The sequence below is a fragment of the Micropterus salmoides genome, unplaced genomic scaffold (assembly GCF_014851395.1).
Source record: "Micropterus salmoides isolate LMB-PRFRI ecotype aquatic unplaced genomic scaffold, ASM1485139v1 Ms_hic_scaffold_593, whole genome shotgun sequence".
Classification (NCBI taxonomy): domain Eukaryota; kingdom Metazoa; phylum Chordata; class Actinopteri; order Centrarchiformes; family Centrarchidae; genus Micropterus; species Micropterus salmoides.
Window position 1 is genome coordinate 1 of NW_024044341.1, and position 18,519 is coordinate 18,519.

Sequence of the window (18,519 nt, forward strand, 5' to 3'; positions counted from 1 at the left end):
GTCCCAGTCTATTACAAGAAACACCTAAAATTGAATGTGGGAAAAGGCAAAAAATTACCCTCCCTTTATGCACACATACCTTCCAGATATTATTCTCTGTAGTGGAGAAGATACAAGTTACTATTAACCACAAAAATGCTATTGTGAAAAAGAAATCTACATGGCTCACATTTGTATGTTTCTGCCTGAAGGACTTGGCAGCTTGCCTGGTGTTCAAACTGATCATCCTCACATAGGAAGTTATGACAAAATGAACAGCGGAAGATTCGCCCTCCTAAGTAGGAAGTTAAAACAGTCAGTGGTGATCTTTAGTGAGACACTGATGTGATTGGGTGCATTTCAGACAAAAGGGAGAGGGGTCTTACCGTGATCCCACACACTGCGATCACACTCGATGCAGTCTGCATCAGTCAGGGGACACACACAGGCGTGAGTGCTCAGACATTTCCTGCCGTGGCACACCCAAGCTTCACAGAAGTCACATACTGCCCCCTTGTGGTCACGGAGAATTACAAACAATCAGTCAAATCAGTTTGCCATGGATTTACTTTTACTGAAGTCACAGTACAAATCTGAATAAATTGATCTCAGACAAAAATAGTGTACTACATTGCAGGCTATTATATCCGGTACATGCTTTGTAATTTAGTAGGTAATAGTCACTGATCACTGGGCTGTCATTCATCACTTGCATTTTGTTTAAATCATTATTCTGTTAACCTATTCCAGCATGTCGGATCCCTACTAGGACAGTGTTTAGACTGCGTTTCTTCTTTCTTCAATAATAATTATAATAAAAATAATAATAATAATAATAATAATAATGCAATACTTGAACACAAAAATGCACAATTGTGACAAAGACTGTAAGCTCAGAGTTTTCTTAGAATCATCGGGTGTTTCAGCTTTGGCTGATCAGACCCCAGCTTGTGTCCACATGGCGAGCTACTACTGACACAATAGGTATAATTTCTTGAGCCATTTTGAGGCTCTCTCTGCCGCTTTGGTGGTATTATGGATAGCTATCCTCATCCTCTCTTCCCTGATGGCCAAATGGCTGAGGGCTCAGGTTAGAGTGTGGACAAAGAAACCCCTACACCCAATCTCTACTGAGAGGCACTGTGTTCTCAATCTAACACATGGGCAGGCACTGACAAGTCCTGCATACTTGCTCTCTTCCAGGTAAACTTCCCAGGGGACTTTCACCACCTGAACAACAGCTTGCTTCGTGGGTACGAGGATAATGTCCTCATGCGGTGGCAGCGATGTGGTTGGGGAACTTCAGCTTGCATCTGAGGTGCACTAACAGCTGCTAGTCCCTTGCAGAGGCCAGCAGTTGGCTGGTTTGAAGCACATTTGGGCCGGCGCTTGCGAGAGCTTGTGTCTTCAACAAATTTAATGGAATCTGGGGCCTAGTCATGGTTTGCGGTTCCCGTTAGCCTTTCCTTTTACAGTTGCATATCCAGAATTTGGTAAACATTGTTGACTGGTTCCACAGTGGGGTTGTGTTCGCTACTAGCCACTTGATCCGTCTCCCCTTAGACTTGTTGTTAGAGGGAGTCAATTGTAAAACTTGGGTAGGTCTGGGCACCATGGGGTGCCTCCAGGCCTGGACTCTCCTGCATCTTAGCAGGTTGGACACCTATGCATTTTGCTCGTGCTTCCACCAAACACTTCATCCTTGTTAGGGGGATCTTCGAGCAAAGTTTGTAGCAGAATTTGCCACATGCACACTGCTTGATTATAGTAGTCTGGGGTGCTTCTCCCCCATTCTCTGGTACCCCTGTGGGTGTCATTCCATTAACTCTCCAGTAATGGCCACAGTTGTTGTGGTTGTCACCCAGTCTTTCCTGGTAGTCAAAGAATAGCAGTATGTTGCTAACTTACCACCATGGCCATCCCAGTGCTGTGGATCCCAGGATGTTTGATGACGCAATCTGATGACTTCATGCACTTGGTTTTGCCTGACAACACAAGCATTAAATAGGTCATATTTTAATAAGCTGTCACAACCAGTAGTTGTATTGCCACTACGTGGATAATTCTGATGTAATTACAGCATTTTTCAGATTAAAATGTTTAAAAGATTTTACAGTACTTAATTGGCATGCACTGCTGACTGCCAATGTGTCTTTTAGAATATCACCACTCTGAATATTTTCAACTTATACACATAGTGGCTTTAAATGTGCATTCACTGATTTTAGGATTATCAGGATCAGCTTATCTGTCATTGTGACGGAGCGGCTCCGTCACTGAGTGCGGGACGCACGCACACACACACATACACACTCACTCCCCGCTCCCTTACAGCCTCAATTAAGCCGGTCATAAACCTCGCTATTATGCATATTTCTTCTACTGTTTAAGTAGCGCGATCAAGGGTGCACACTTGGTAGTTCTACTCTTCTTTAAGCATACATTTAAACAAACATCAAACACTTACTTTGTATCGAGATGCATCGCTGCTCTGTTTTCCATTCAGTTTGGCAAAACGGGAGTGTAACATTTCCGTCTTTTAAATAGCATGTTCTCGCGCGCTTTCATGGTCATGTGAACTGCAAAATTATGGTTTTTGGTTGTAGTAATAATTTGCGATGTAAGTAACTGTTCCAGGGGAAGTAAAAATGTTGGATATAATTATTGTTGAAAATATATCGAAGTGTAATAGATATAAATCCTTTTCTGAAGGTAGTAAAATCTATTCATTATATGGTGTAAATAATGGTTAAGCCTAGTGGGAGGGGCTACTGTCTTTAAAAGTCGCCGCTTTGGCCTGTGAGGGCAGTCTTGGCCTGGTTACAGAGGAGGTAACTAGTGAATTGTATGTTGGGTTTTGTGTAACTTTATTATTGAGTAAGTTATAAATCTTTTTTTCAAATAGTTAATTTTTGTTTCATTTTCTTTATGCAAGTTTTTTTTCCCCACTGTTTGCACTTTGGAGGCCGGCATAATAAAAATCACGCCACTATTTTTCGACTACACCTGTGTTTTCTCTTATTATTGAGAGTTTGGAAGAGAACCCCGCTACAGTCATGGTTAATACTACTCTCAAGTTTAAAATAAATACCTCCTGATGATGGCATTAAAGTTATCTTAGCATGGCCTTGAGGCTTAAAAATTTAGAACAGAAAGACTGCATTACAAACTGAAAATCTGTGGCTGAAAACATAAATGTACTGTTTAGTCCTTCAACAATTTTTAACAACTGCAGAAATCAGCTGATTTAGGATTTTACTTAGCTTTTAATAAATGAATTTACATATTCATGATCAGTTTTTAAATATTTCTGTATTCAGTAGGAATGATTGGGATCGAGACTGAGAGTCACAGACAGACTCTGGATGGCGGTAAGATTTGAAAGACAAACTAACACCTTGTTGGGGAAAAAATAAAATACATCTTTCACTACAGTTTACTCACCACACTGAGCACAGACAGGCAGCTTCTGCACAGAGTTACAGAAGTAGCAGAAGGCTCTGTTCTTCTGTTTTCTACCAGGTGAAATTACAAGGAGAATTATGTTTTTTTGTGCATTACATAAGTAAAAGAAACAATACCACAATGTAAAAATTGTTGTTTTTTTACAAGCAAAATGTATTCTGTATTCAAAGTCTTACTTAAGTAAAAGATCATGAGTATTGGCATTAAAAAGTAGTCATTATACGTCCCATTTCAGAACAACACATACTTTATCACTGGATAACAATTAGTGATGCATTAATGCGTTAGCCTCACTAATGTTGCAGCTAGTAAAGGTGGGGCCAATTTCAACTACTATGGTATTTTAATCCTTACTTAAATTATAATTTTTTTTTTAAATACTAAAAGTACAAGTACCTCAGAATTCTACTTCATTTCCAAACCTAAGTAAATGTACTTTACATTCCACCACTGCTTGAATAAATATTACATAATGAGATACAGTCACTTACCTCTGACATTTGTCACAATCCTACAAGACAGAAGGCAATAAAGAAATAAAGTAAGATATAGTATTCAATAGTATGACAGGTAACTTAGCGTTTTTGTGTATCGGCTACAGTAGCTAAGTTACTAACCATGTTAAAGTTGCAGGGGTGTTTGGCCACATCTACATGTTCCCGGTTGGCTCGACTCTGTTTCTCTCGCTCCTTACGACTTTCAGCCTTTTTCCGGGCACCGGTTTTCTTTTTGGGCATTTCTGCTTCAACGGGCCGGTAGCCACACAGCTAACTGCTAGTTTGACGTCAAGTTATCTACAAACACGGATACATAGGTGCTGCTGTGGATCCGTAACAACCAACAGCTGGCTAGTTTATCTTTAGTTGCAATTAAGCTAACAGCAGATACCTTTAAGTTACTGTAAATGTTTTATCTGACTTCTGTTATCAGTAAAAATACATTGTATCTAGTAAGCAAGGTAATGCTAGATCGCCAACATATGTGACGCATTATGAGGCCAAATATGTACAATTAGCTTAAGGTTAGTTTATAACGTTTTGTTGGCTAAGTTAGCTGTTCCAGCCAAGAAGACAGTTTTGAAAATGACACGTTAGTCACGTGGTAAGAAAATTTAATTAACTTAAGTGTCAGCTGTTTATCTATAATATTTAGGCTGTCTAACAGTTAAATTAATGACCCTTAATGTTACATCCAAGTGTCATTTCAAATGTTCAAGTATGATTTGCAGTTTTCTTACCGAAAAGATCGCCGATTTCTCGCAAGTCCGGTCTGGAACTCTGTGCGGGATGAAACATACTGCCCAGCTTTGGTTCCTACTTTTAATTCCGCATTCCCTAAAGACAATAAATGTTTGCTCTCATCTTGACTTTTGCACTTTGGGTTACCCAGAGTCAAAACTGTAGTTGTGAACAATCTGGTTAATAGTGAATAGTCTAAATATGTTTAAAGAGTCATAAAACACATTTTGTGATGCCATGTTTGCAGATACAAGCAAGTTGTATCTCACTATTAAATCTGCCAGAGAAATCAACCGAGCCTGTAATGACCTGCAATCACAACCTGGCAATGCAAAAAGTTTTCTTTATGCAAAAAAAAGCTAATTACTGAAGTAAATAGGTAAGTAAATTCATTTGTGAAAAGTGATTAGTGAAACCCTGCCTAGTGAAGAACCTACCTTATTGAGAATTAACTCGTTTAATCTGAGAACCCCCCGTTTAATCTGTCGATTATTCAAACTAATTTATTGTGCAAGCAGGCTGAACTTTCTAGACATTTGTAGGTAAGTTGGCGTATCTATTATATAGTTGTTGTATAGACACTGAAAATAATTTCACCTCAGCATTTAAACATCTCAGATTACTAATGAAGCAACTCTTCTATAAAGATTTCATGAGATATTGATTCAAATCTGTAATATAGAATGGGTGGGGTTTTTAGAATAAAAGACAAAAAAACATGTCAACAGAATTGTGAGATGGAATATGACACATGAGTAAATGGAATAACACAACAAAATTAAATTAATTTTAAAATAATTAATTAAAAGATTAATGTATAATTTAAAAACACAGAACAGCGCCATTAATGGGCTAGAATAATGATTTTAATTACATTTAATTAATATAATTGATTTACTTGGATGTATCAATTAACAGATTTACTATTTAAACCCCGTAAAAGTCTATATTTATTCCAGGTTCTGTAGATTACCAGAATGTAATACCTTTTTATATACAGTATATGTGTAATACCGTAATACCCAAGAAATTTAATTTAGATGTCTTCTTTACTTTTGATGCACAAATAAATTAATAACAACTCTAACATTTCCTACAGTGTAACATTTTACAAAATGCAAAACTGTTAATTATTAATTTCTTTGGCAGTGGTTTATAGGGTTTACATGATTTATTACAATTTTAGTTTCTCCACATGCCACGGGGCGTCACAGCCACCATATCCACGCCCATGTCACGTGCTGATGCGCGGTGAGCCAATCCGGAGCGAGGACGGGAAACAGCTGACGGAGAGCAACAACACATAGCGACGTCTTTTCCTGCAGGTGGTGTGTAGTAGACTCCTGCACGTAGCTCACAAACTCTTTGGACCCCTCGGTGTTTAGCAATGCAAGGTTAATGCACTTTGTTTAACCAGAGCCTTCTGTAAAAAAAAAAAAAAAAAAAAAGTAAAAAAATAAAGATAGAAAGAGGGACTTGGTGCGAGCTTTCCAGTGAGGAGGAGACCCCGGAGCTCGTCGTCCATCCCAAACCAGCCGCACAATGGCACCGTCCCTCATCGGAGCTTGCCGCAGTCTGGCTCTCTCGACGTGGCTGCTGTCGTTTTGTTTCGTCCACCTGCTGTGCCTGGACTTCACGGTTGCAGAGAAAGAGGAATGGTACACGGCGTTCGTCAACATCACCTATCTGGACCCCGTCACATCGGAGGTCAAGACAGAGAAAACCGAGTGCGGTCGGTATGGCGAGCACTCGCCGAAGAAAGAAGCCAGAGGTCTGGTCCTGGTGCCGTCGTCCCTGCAGGACAGACAGGCGTGCGACCCAAACGTCAGGTTCCCTCCCGTCTTTCACAACACCGCCTGGGTGGCGTTGGTGGCTGCGGGGAATTGCACATACCGAGAGAAAATCCGTAACGTTGCCAACCTCAACGCCTCTGCAGTTGTCATATACAATGTGGGCTCCAGCAGTGCCAACGACACCATAACAATGCCCCATCCAGGTAAGAGGCGACCTGTCTCCCTGCAAGAGAAGTCTCATTTTTACAGGCTTTTCCTCCATAATCCCTGTCCAGTTGAGTGTTGGAGGCCTATAAATGTCACTTAAGTAGTTGCTTCTTTAGTGTTTGGCACCTCTGGACAAGATTAATGGTTTTCATTCCACCTGCTGGGGTCCCAGACCCACTCTGCATCTCTGTAATCAGCTAAATAATCAATTAGTGGTAAATTAGAAAAGTTGCTCCAAGTAGATGGACTGACCCACTGCCACAGATCTGCTGAATTTGCCAACTGGTTGTAGGTGTGGGTGCAACCTTTGAAGGCCATGTTAATATACACCATCTGTCATTAAAAATGTTTTTATATTCATGCCACTTTGATACCTGGGTTCCAATGTTACTTATTACTTACTTATGTGCTCCAAACTTTAAGAGAGATGAACGTGTTTTTCCTACTCATTTTAGTGTTGGTCTGACACAGTTTTTAGTGTCCCATGTGTCTGTACCACAGTCACACATCAATTGGTGCCAGATAACATTATTTATGGTAAATTCCCAGCCCTATACACCAGAAGAGGTCGCCTCTATTAGTGCCTTAAAACTACATATCACTGAACACAACTCTTTCACTGAGTTTATTTTCCATGCCTAGTAAAATAAACTTGATGTGTTAAACATTCTAAATCCTAAAAAACAACAAAGATAAAGCACAGACCTCTTTTACTAACAATGCAAATACAACATTATCTATCATAAAGTATCAGAGATCTATAAAGGAAACAAAACAAATATTTTAAGTGGGATTAGTGCATAAACAACACAGATGTTTATACAGCATTTGTTGAACTACCATTTTTATGGAAAGAACACTAACCAATTTCATTGTGTGGGATTTTCTAGCTATACTTGTGTTTTTTAGGAATGATATGATTCCTTGTCCTGGTGGGTTTTTCTATTGGATCAAGTATCCTGGAAGTCATAGATAATCAGTTTTTTGTTCAAATGCTCTTCATCAGCACACACACCTGCTGACACAGGGGCTGGGATGTCTGTTTTGCATTGTAATGTGGTCTTTGTTCTCAAATTGCCACTCTGCTCTTCTGTGCTTTTTAAATATTTTTTTATTTGTCAAAACAGAGAAGGATATTATGCATAGATACTGTACATGTATCAGTCCATCTAGTTTTGTAATAGATCTATATAACTGTCCCAGAGTTGCAATAAACCTTCAAATTATTTTTGTACAGTTATCACAGTTTTAACTCTTGGTTTCCCCCCTCAATTCTATTTTATGCAGTTTTTAATACTGAATCAGTTGTTTGCAAGAATAAAAGTTGACTTCTTTTTACTACAGTAGCTGTGAGCAAAGGCTTGTTTTCCACTTGACTTGTATTTCCATTGGAAACGAGCTCCCAGTTTGTTGGTAGTTGTCATAAAGATGTGGCTGACCAGACAGCTACACCTGTGCAAGACAACAGCACAATGCAAGAAGGCTGTTTGAAAAAAGGATCTGTACAATAACAGATGTTTAATCAAAACGCTTGGAACACTTAAGGACACAATGGTCAATTGACTTCGAGACTTTTTTTAAATGAAAAGGCCCTTTTGTACAGAAGTGTAACAGCCACCTGTCGCATAAGCAGATAATTTAAATTCAATACAAAGCCAGTGACTTGTCTGACCCTTCAGATCCCTTTTTATAGTATTTAGTCACAATGTTGTTGCACTATTGTAGCTAAATGTAGCTAAAAAAATGTAGCTAAAAAAAATAAAGTAATGCAGGTCATTTTTGTACTTTACTTAAAACATTTAACAGTATTTGAACATTAAAAATCCTCTATTCCTCCTCTGTTCTTGGAGTAGCAAACAAAGGCTCATCACTAGGTTACCTAGAACATTAAAGGCACCAGGCTATTTTAAAGGCTTGCCCTGCTTTGAGCCCTGGCATATATATATATATATATATATATATATATATATATATATATATATATATATATATATATATATATATATATATATATATATATATATATATATATATATATATATATATATATATATATATATATAAACTGAGACACTTTGAGACAGAAACAGCAGCCAGGAGAGATGTGATGACAAAGCTGGTAGAAAAGAGGAAGGCAACTGAGGGTACAGTGACAAAGCAACTTTTCTTAATGTGTAGACTGAACGTGAGGCTGCCAAAGAAAGAATAGAGCACTTCCCTGTCCAGAGCCAACACAGCTGGGCTGTAAAATCCACAGTTGCCAGAGCCAGGAACCTCTCATGGCCTGGCCTCATTTAACCCCTTCATCCCAAGAATGTGATGTGTCAAAATAATGTGTCAGCTTTCGACTATAAAGCCGGGTTAGATACTATGGGTTTATCATTGGTGTGTTGGTCTGGATAAAGTTTTAATCTTCACAGCCCTTTTCCTGTAAAAGCCCCTGTGAACCGTATCACTGGTATCACTTGAATATTCAATCACATTTAATCTCCCAGATGAGTTGTATAGAGGTAACTAGTAACACTGATACCTCTCATATCTCTACAGTAAATAGGCCTGTAGACATGTAGCTGAAGCCATCAGCAGATTAGCTAATCTTAGCATACAGACTGGAAACAAGAGGAAACAGTTACCCAGGCAGTGGCCAAAGGTAAAACAAAGTTTTAAATGCCTACCTCATCACCTCTTGTTCCTTTGTTTAACCCACACAATAAACAAAGTGTAAAAATGACATTTTGCTGTTTAAAGAGAGGCTTTGTTCCAGACTTTTTTCTCTTTTTTTGCCTTAGAGCACTAACTTCCTAGTCTGCACTGGTTGCTTGGCAACGGTTCAGCACCAAGTTTTTTTTTCATACTTCAATTTTTGTATGGATTAATCAAATAAGATGTGTTAATTAACATGATGTTACCTTTGGACTGAACCAGGCTACCGGTTTCTCTTAGTTTCTAGTCTTTGTGCTCCGCTAAGCTAACTGACTGCTGGCCTCAGCTACAGATATGCTAGTAGTATCAGCCTTCCCATTTAACTCCCAGTAAGAAAGCGAATAAGTGTATTTCCCAAAATGTCAAACTACTCATTTTGTCAACAACTCTGAAGCTTTTTTTATATTAACCACAGTGTAAGCCTACTTTATGTAACTGTCAGGTTCAGGTGAGCACATGGTTGTTAATAAAAGATTCACCAGTTAATTTAGTGTTATCCACTTTGCAGCAGACCAAAAGCCTGCTAGTGAAATGAACGGGTTGGTGTCCACTGAATTACCCCTTCAGTATGTATCCCTCTTGGCTTCCACAGCTTTTCACAAGTTCAGCCTCAGTCTCAGATGTTGCCCTCCTGTTTTAGAGGCAGCTATTTTTGTCCACTTTGACTGCGTCACAGTGAACAGAACAAGCAGATAAGAGTCAAGGCTTAGGGAAATCTTACATGCCTTGTTATGGCTTTCCTAATTTCTCTTCTATGAAGCTGAAGCTGACCATACACAGACATTTTGTAAAGGAGTCTGGAAGCAACAGTTTTATTATTGAAATCCTTTGCCTTCACAGGCATTGCACACCATATGGCCATGCTGCATAAAACCATAAACCAGCAGGTCAGGAGAGTGTGTGTCTGAGATTACACACATTTAAAAAGAGGTTTACATAACAGTGAACATGGAGTCTTGAGTATTAACTTGTATTACTGGGGAAGACTGTTAATATATTTCTTAATCCACCTATTTAAAAAACACTCATTTTATAAACTCTGAAAATGCCTGTCAACCACACGTCTAACTTATTTAAATTTTTATGTCGGTGAGAAAGACAATGAAGAAGTGTGGCAGCTCATGGCCTAAGAGTCTGAATAGACAGTAGTGTTCAGCAGCGTGTCACCATCTGTTTGCTGTCCAAACACAAGCTTTTGTTTTCTCTGTCATTGTTTGTAGTAGGGTTTGCTTCAGAAGCTCTAGCGTACATACACTCATTTTAAGGGAGCAGCCATGTTAACGCAAGGATAAACCTTTGTGTTGACAGTGGAGATACTGCTAACTGCATTACTGTGTGATTATGGGTGAGTAGGGATCTGGCTGTGTTTGAAGAGGATGGTACAAATCAAGTGGTTTGTACCCATTTCTACCTTTCCCGTAACAAAACAGTTAATTGAAGCATTTGTTTGATTGTTAAGAATGCTGCTTTGCCCAAATATATTTACTGTATTGTGTTCTGAAACAAAAATTACAACCATGTTCTGAAATTCTGTTTCCACAAGAATTTAAATTAAAAAGTTCAGCTAGGTAACATATAGAGGCCTGTGCTGATTAACGGACGTGATTTTGGTCTGATTTCTCTGGTAAATGCAGCTGTGCTGTGCAGATTTCCTAACCTGTTACGTAAAGGGATTTATGAGCATGACTGCTATAATGCATTGCAGCTACATCCTTAAAATGTAGTGTCAGTTGGATTCAAAGCCTTTAACTCCTCTGCAAAACACAAAACACCATATTCTCTGTCAGTCTTAATACCTCTGTGGCAGAATCACCCCAGAATATAATGTGAAAATAGCTCTGTGCAGATCTCTGTGAGGTGCATGAGGATTTGTCACGGCACTTTGCTGCACAGGGGATGCTGTTGGTGATGGCAGGTGGAGTAACGCTACTGGTAATGGTGACTGAATGAGGGAGTGAAGCACCGCACGGAGCCTCTGTGACTCTATGCAGCCATAGTCATAAACAGGTGGCAGGAGAAATATGATGTAACAGTTTTTCAAGCTGTTGATGCAGTTCCTGGAAACATCAGCCAGTGTTGTGTCACTTCCCCCATTATAGACAATTTCAAATAAACTATACAGAAGAGATGCTGAGTGAGACTGGATGTTTTGAGACCGGTACAGAGATCGATGTTTGGAAGTTAGAAATCTAATAATGACATGTCAGCCGAAATGTTTTCACATAAGAAATGGCAGCATTTTTGAACCCTCCTACATTTCATTTTCCATTTTATCTTCACTGCAAACTGTCAAATAAAGGCAAAAATACTATTTTTTTTTTTTTTACCTGTCAAACTACAGTATGTAATCGTGACACTATTTCTAAATGACCTCAACATATCTCTGCAGTTTTTGGTTACAGACTTATTCACAGATAACAATACTTCTGCGATAAGCAGATATCAGGCGATAATATCAGCATCAGTTAGATCTGTAGTATAGGCTGGGCATCTATACTTTCTTTAGCTAGTCCTGAAATAATTGATTGAGCAACAGAAAATGAATTGTCAGCTATTTTAATAATCTACTAATTCTTTAGGTAAAATCAACCAAGCCAATATGACTTACAAGTTCCAGTTTCTCATTTGAGTTTTGTCTTCTTTTCTCTGTTTTGTGTAATTTTAATCTGAATATCTTTATGTGTTAAGCTGTTTTAAACACATTTGAATGCACGTCCCTGTGATGGACATTTGTTGTGACAATATAATTAATTAATGAAAGAAATTATACACACATTTATCAATAATGACAATGATAGTTTTAGCCTAAAGTTAACTGAACTGTGGCGAGCATGAGAAGAAGTACTGTCTTAGCTAATGCTAATGTTAATTTTTCATGCAAACCCATAGAAATCCTGTCCTGTAAACGCGGTCTTCCTCCTGGACTTATTTCGGGTGCAGGTGTTGAAAGATGCTCTGTGACTGTAATGCAAAAGTCTTCATCGTGCACAACATGCAAAGCAACAGAAGGTTGGTGGCAGGAAGCCTCTTACATAGCAAGTGAGGCTTTAGTTTTGCTGTCCTGTCTAAGCTCCCAGCAATCTGCCCAAGTTTTCTCTCTTGTATACACCACAGTCTGAATCAGAAACTGAGTTTTCACACCTGCTCTGCTTTAAATGACAATTCTTTATATACCAGAGTTGGATGGTAGGAATCTACTTGTAAAAAGTATTTCTAATTTCTAAGCTTTGGTAAGCATTTGTGTATATCCATAAATATTAAGGAACCAGGGCTGTGTGATGCTAAATTCATTTGTATTGTAAAAAGGGTTGGATTAAGAAACTGTAGCCAAAGCCTACAGTTGGTCTTTAAAGAAGTTATTTTCAGTTGCAGTTTAATGAGATTTATTGCCTTTCTGTTGTGTTGCCTAATTTTTGTCCTAATTACCAAAACAAATTTCAGATCGCTTTAATACAACTACAGCTATTTTCAGGATGTCAGAAAAAAAGGAAGAATGCTCGTTATAATTTCCCAGAGTCCAAAGTGATGTCTTTAAATGTCTTGTTTTGTCTGACCAACAGTCCAAAACCCAAAGATATTCAGTTTGCTATCATGAATGACAAGAAAATAATAAAATCCTGACATTTGAGAAGCTGGAATCTGGAACCAATGGATGTTTAGCATTTTTTTCTTCGTTTTCTATCAGTTGACTAGAGAGACTAATTGTTGCAGCTGTAGACATTATACAAAAATACATTGAACTTGTATTAATTCATTTTCAAAGTTTAACTGTTTAGTTATATTTTCTGTAACATATATCTCACTAAGTGCTGTTTCAAAGCTTACTCCACAAAAGATATGAATATATAATTCATGGGGAAAGATAATTTCTGTATTTTAGTTTAAGTGTGTGTGTGTGTGTGTGTGTGTGTGCGCGCAGGTACAGGCGATGTTGTGGCCATTATGATCCCAGAGCCTAAAGGTCGTGAGATTGTGGCGTTGCTGGAGCAACACATCAACATCATGTTATACATCACCATAGGAACCCGCAACCTGCAGAAGTACGTGAGCAGAACATCGGTAGTGTTTGTCTCCATCTCCTTCATCGTTCTCATGATCATCTCCCTCGCCTGGCTTGTCTTCTACTATATCCAGAGGTTCCGCTATGCTAATGCACGAGACCGCAACCAGGTATGACTGTGTGCACTTTGCTCAATCAAAGTATAACTCGTTGTATTTCTGTGTAAAAGGCTTCCTGACAGGGCTGTAGTGCTGTGGTCTCACTCACACTGAGAAAGGCTCTTACATTTTTTCCATTTGCTGTCAGCTCTGTACGGCTGTGAGGAGAGGCCAGAATTAGCCTGAAAGCTGGCCAAACAGAGACGTGGCAAACCAGTGAACCATCAACCAACTCCGCTTTCTAGTCCCTTGAGCTGACAGTGCAAATACTTTTTATAATAATGGCTATTGCCATCTCTATATTACAGACGTTCCTGTGACATCTATAATGACAGTTCATCACTGGGCCTGTTATGATAGGAGCCGGAGCCATGACAACTGTTTGCATTTTCATTTTGATTTATGTTGTACAAAGAATTCAGCCATTTTGAACAACTATGCTCTTGATTTATTCCCAAGGGAGCCAAAACATTTATGGTGTGCTATTGTAAAACTATATCTCAATAACGCCACTGCCTTTCTGTGAAACTGCCGCCACCTGTTATGTCTTTGTTTTATTGTTATAACCACCTTTCTTTAAATACTTTTCCCTGTCACAGTGCCAAAAATACAAACCACATTAACTAATTTACCCGTAATAAACAGAAAGTAATACATTGTCAAATTTATTGCTGCCTGTGTAAAACATTTACAGAACACTGTGTTAAAGAAACAGTTTGTTAATACCTCAAAGAATGACCTCATTGTTGCATACATTACCAAAGCAACTAGTTCCCTTTACACACTTCTCCCACCCCGGCAGCATTTTCAAAACCATCAAGAGTTGAAGTTAAATACCTGATGTCTTATTACATAGAAAGTGACATTGTATTAAAAGTAATTGGTGTTTCAGTTTGTCTCCTGGATCTGTTTTCGTTTCTAGTCAGTGACAGTGGTTCAGCTGTGGTGTTTTATACTCTGATCTATTTGCTTAACACACAGTCGGTGATGTCGTCTCTTCTCTATTCATTTCCAAAGTTAAGAAGCACAATCGACAAGCCCCCAGCCTGCAAAGCGACACGTGATGTTTGATCCTGTGAAATTTCATGTTTGTACACGTTAACATGACAACAGCAGTATGCAGATACAGTGCATCTGGAAAGTATTCACAGCGCTTCACTTTTTCCAAATTTTGTTATGTTAGCCATATTCCAGAATGGATAAAATGAAAATGAAAAGAGTTTTTTTTTTTTTTTTTTTTATCCAAATCTAATCTACAGCAAATTTAATTAAAAAAAAAAAACTAAACTAAAGGACATGTACATAAGTATCCACAGCCTTTGCCATGACACTCAAAAAAACCTAAAAACGTAGTGGGGATGTTTTCAGCAGCAGGAACTAGGAATCTAGTCAGGATCAACGGAAAGATGAATACAGCAATATACAGAGACATCCTTGATGAAAACCTGCGCTAGGGTGCTCTTGGCCTCAGCTTGGGGTGAAGGTTCATCTTCCAACAGGACAATGACCCTAAGAAACACAGCCAAGATAACAAAGGAGTAGCTACAGAACAACTTTGTGAATGTCCTTGAGTGGCCCAGCCAGAGCCTCTTACTCTAAAAGACTTGAATGGAATTTGTGCCAAAGGTGCTTCAACAAAGTATTGAGCAAAGGCTGTGAATACTCATGTACACCCCTCACATTTTTGTAAATATTTGATTACATCTTTTCATGTGCCAACACTGAAGAAATAACACTTTGCTACAATGTAAAGTAGTGAGTGTACAGCTTGTATAACAGAGCGCTCTGAATACTTTCAGAGGCACTGTACCTCACCGTCTACAGACCAATGAGATACCTACAGTATATATCGCTGTGTCACTGACTGTTTTCACAATTTCAAAAAAAAATTCTGGCCATGTCAGTAATCAAGTTCTTTTTTTTTTTTTTTTTTTTTTTTTTTTTTAAATGTCATCAGAGACGTTTAGGAGATGCTGCAAAAAAGGCCATGAGTAAGCTGCAAGTACGCACCATTAAGAAAGGAGACAAGGTAAATGATGTTCCCCTCACTGCAAACAGTACATTTCACTTTAACTGTGTGTGTGTGTGTGTGTGTGTGCGTGTGTGCGTGTGTGGTTGTCTATGTTTTATTTGGTATATAGATATTTGTTGGTCTGTCATTTTGTGTCTTTTTAATTTCTGTGTTCTGTGTTTCAGGAGACTGAGTCAGACTTTGACAACTGTGCAGTTTGCATTGAAGGTTATAAGCCTAATGATGTCGTAAGGATATTACCATGCAGGTAATGTTTGTGCGCTAGGCTTGGACGGTATCACAGTATTGGAGTATACCAGAGTATTTAGAAATCCTTACAGTATGACTTTCAATACTGTCAAAAATACTGACACTCCTCTTTATATTAAACTGATACGGAGATGCTGTATTGAGTGACGTTGTGTTAAACTGCCTGACATCAAGTTTTGATCTTTGCTGTACATACTATAACAAGCGTCTGTATTTGTTGTTTACATGAACGTAAAAAGTAAACACATGCACCATGGCTACGATATCTACACATTTCACTGTGCACTGCATTGTAGCTGTCGTTTGTTTTCAAATTAATAATTTCTGCACTGGCTTCTTGTTTGGTCAGACATGTCTTCCATAAGCACTGTGTAGACCCATGGTTACAAGACCACCGGACGTGTCCCATGTGTAAAATGAACATCCTTAAAGCTTTGGGAATCCTAGTAAGGTCCTTTTTGATTTATTGTGGTCATTTTTGCCTCATACATGCATATAGAAAAAGTAAAATTCACTGCTCTCATTTCTCATCAAGACTAAAGTAACTCTGAAGTGCAAAACATTAAAGCGACGAATACTTGTAAAGACATTTTTTTACATTTTACAGCTGAACCCCGACTGTTCAGACGACATTCCTCCAGACTACGAGACATCTGTCGGAGGTCCACCCACAAACCCCATCAGTGGGGCTAGTGAAATCACAGTTAACGAAAGTTCGGTGGTTCTGGATCCAGCCGGAAGAGTGATTGACCTACAGCAGTTCCATCCTAATGCAGAGACAGACCCTCCGGCAGGGAATGAGAGCCGCATCATCGCCAGCAGTGAGTACAGACATCACACATTTTTAACAGAGTGAACTGACAGTCAGTGAAAAAGGGATGTTAACATAAAACTAAGATGGATTAATGCAGATAAAGTTATGACCAACTGCTCTTCAGTGTCTCTCTGTTCATTTATTTGTGTCTCCATTATTAAATCCACAGCCTTTGACTGTTGCCTGATTTTGGTGTCCTGTGCTTGAAAATAGTTTGGGACAATTCTGCAGAAAGAAACAGATGAGACAAGATTTTTTGTCCCCCATCTCCCAGCTTTCTAACAGTATGCTGATTCTGGTTTTATACCCCTTTCTTCAGTCTTATCATTTGAGGATTGAATAGTTTATGAGGTCGAAAGCAGGCCACCAGCCACCTGGTCAATATTCCCTGGTTCAGATCCTCCTGGGTAATACAGGAGGGTAAGAATAGCATTCCCTTCCCAGAAACTCTCAACCTAACCCACATACCCTCAAATACTTGTTATGTTAAAGTGTGTTGTACACACAGGATTTTTATATTTTTATTTTTTTAGAGAACAGAAAAAGAGTAGTTGTAACATTTGGGCTCACAAGCATTTGGGCTTGGAAGAAGAAAAAGCTCTCACTTTTACGCCAAATCTGTAAATCCATGAAAAGTCAAATTCAGGCCATTTGTGGATCGTAACCAAGTCTGGTCTGTTTATTAATTAAGCTTGATGTAAACCTAGTGGTTTTATTGTTGTTCCGGCTGTTTTTTGATCACTCAGATGCACACTGTAGGGTTTATATTCAAACTCTGCTTGAAGACCTGGAAAGAGCAGGGTGGAACGATAAAGAACAGATCAATAAAGAGTAAACTGTGCCAAAGTCCTGCTGCTCAGCACGGCAGACCGGCTCCAACACTTTCTGCTTACTGGCACAAACAGTATCCATACTTACAGGGCCTGATTTACTAAAGGTTTGCGTGAGTAAAAACGTGTGCAAACTGGATATCACCAGCAAATTAACACCTGGGCTGATGTACTAATGGTGTGCACGCAGAATGAAGTCTTTCAAAAGTGCAAGATAGCGCCTGTTGTTCATTTAGTACTTTTGCCTTAATGAATATACAGTTTGGGGCTTTTCAATTTTATTGTGCAAATTAGTGGGAGGGTAACATGCAAATACATTTATTTACTACACGCAGTGTGATCTACCAAGGCTAAACGCAATTTCATGTGAGTGCAACACATTTATATTTAATACGTTTGAGAGGAAGGTGCAAACCGCCAAGTGTTGCGCAGAGATGGCTTCTGTTATTGTTGCCAGAAGGAGACACAGCCATAATGAAAGAAAACGTAGAGAAAATAACAATATTAGATAATATTATTCTATATCCAATGTATTGAAATACAATTATTTTATTTATTCGGCGAAGTATATGAATTGAATTGTTTTTTATTGTATTTTCCTTTAGCTTTGGCAATACTCTTGTATGACCATTCATGCCAATAAAGCAAATTTCGTTTCGACCTGATTTATTTTCTCCATGAGATGGAAGAATTTAGAAAGTTGTGTAGCGCTGTGGAGAGCCCCCAGCTGCAGTGAATGAATCACGCGTAAAATTCATCCAGCCAGAGGGAACGATCACCAACTGTTCATAGCGTGCCGGTCGTAATATAGCGACACAACCAATTGTAGGTATCGGAGAGGGGGTGGAGTGTACAGGGCCAGTTACAGGAGATCACGGAGTGACCGGGCACGGGCGAACGGTCAGTGATTGTTCCCTCTGGCTGGATTGAAGCATGATCTGCTGGCATTTCCTCGCGTCTGGGTCATTCCAGCATACTGTAGCTGTTTCTGCTGGGGTTTCCCAAAGCAGTTTTTCCAGGTGTTCTGTCCCAAGTACTTAGTGCAATCTCA

General features: G+C 38.9%; 2 protein-coding genes across 3 annotated transcripts; one reads left to right on the forward strand and one right to left on the reverse strand.

Annotated features, from left to right (window-relative positions):
• Positions 1-7: 7 nt before the first annotated feature.
• On the reverse strand, positions 8-4,778 carry LOC119889686 (zinc finger protein 330; the record flags this gene model as incomplete). The annotated part of the gene is made up of 8 exons (XM_038700473.1): positions 4,682-4,778; positions 4,062-4,238; positions 3,936-3,955; positions 3,424-3,494; positions 1,888-1,964; positions 366-492; positions 170-274; positions 8-24 (listed from the first exon to the last, which is right to left on the reverse strand). Coding segments are annotated over exons 2-8 (537 nt in total), but the record flags the coding sequence as incomplete, so codon positions are not given.
• Positions 4,779-5,401: 623 nt separating this feature from the next.
• On the forward strand, positions 5,402-17,786 carry LOC119889685 (RING finger protein 150-like). Of its 2 annotated transcripts, XM_038700470.1 has the most exons (7): positions 5,402-6,678; positions 12,275-12,394; positions 13,305-13,555; positions 15,501-15,572; positions 15,740-15,822; positions 16,174-16,270; positions 16,432-17,786. In XM_038700470.1, exons 1-7 carry the CDS (start codon positions 6,225-6,227, stop codon positions 16,678-16,680), a joined length of 1,326 nt encoding a protein of 441 aa, XP_038556398.1. In that variant the 5' UTR covers positions 5,402-6,224; the 3' UTR covers positions 16,681-17,786. The 2 variants fall into 2 exon arrangements, with proteins under 2 accessions (XP_038556398.1, XP_038556399.1); XM_038700471.1 differs by lacking the exon at positions 12,275-12,394 and having other exon boundaries at positions 5,478-6,678; positions 16,432-17,781.
• The last annotated feature ends 733 nt before the right edge of the window (positions 17,787-18,519 follow it).

Bases quoted from the DNA above. Each gene is read 5' to 3' on its own strand.
- LOC119889685 (XM_038700470.1), top strand. From the start codon at position 6,225: ATGGCACCGTCCCTCATCGGAGCTTGCCGCAGTCTGGCTCTCTCGACG. The intron at 13,556-15,500 runs GTATGACTGTGT...AAATGTCATCAG, and splicing joins ATGCACGAGACCGCAACCAG to AGACGTTTAGGAGATGCTGC. The intron at 15,573-15,739 runs GTAAATGATGTT...TCTGTGTTTCAG, and splicing joins CCATTAAGAAAGGAGACAAG to GAGACTGAGTCAGACTTTGA.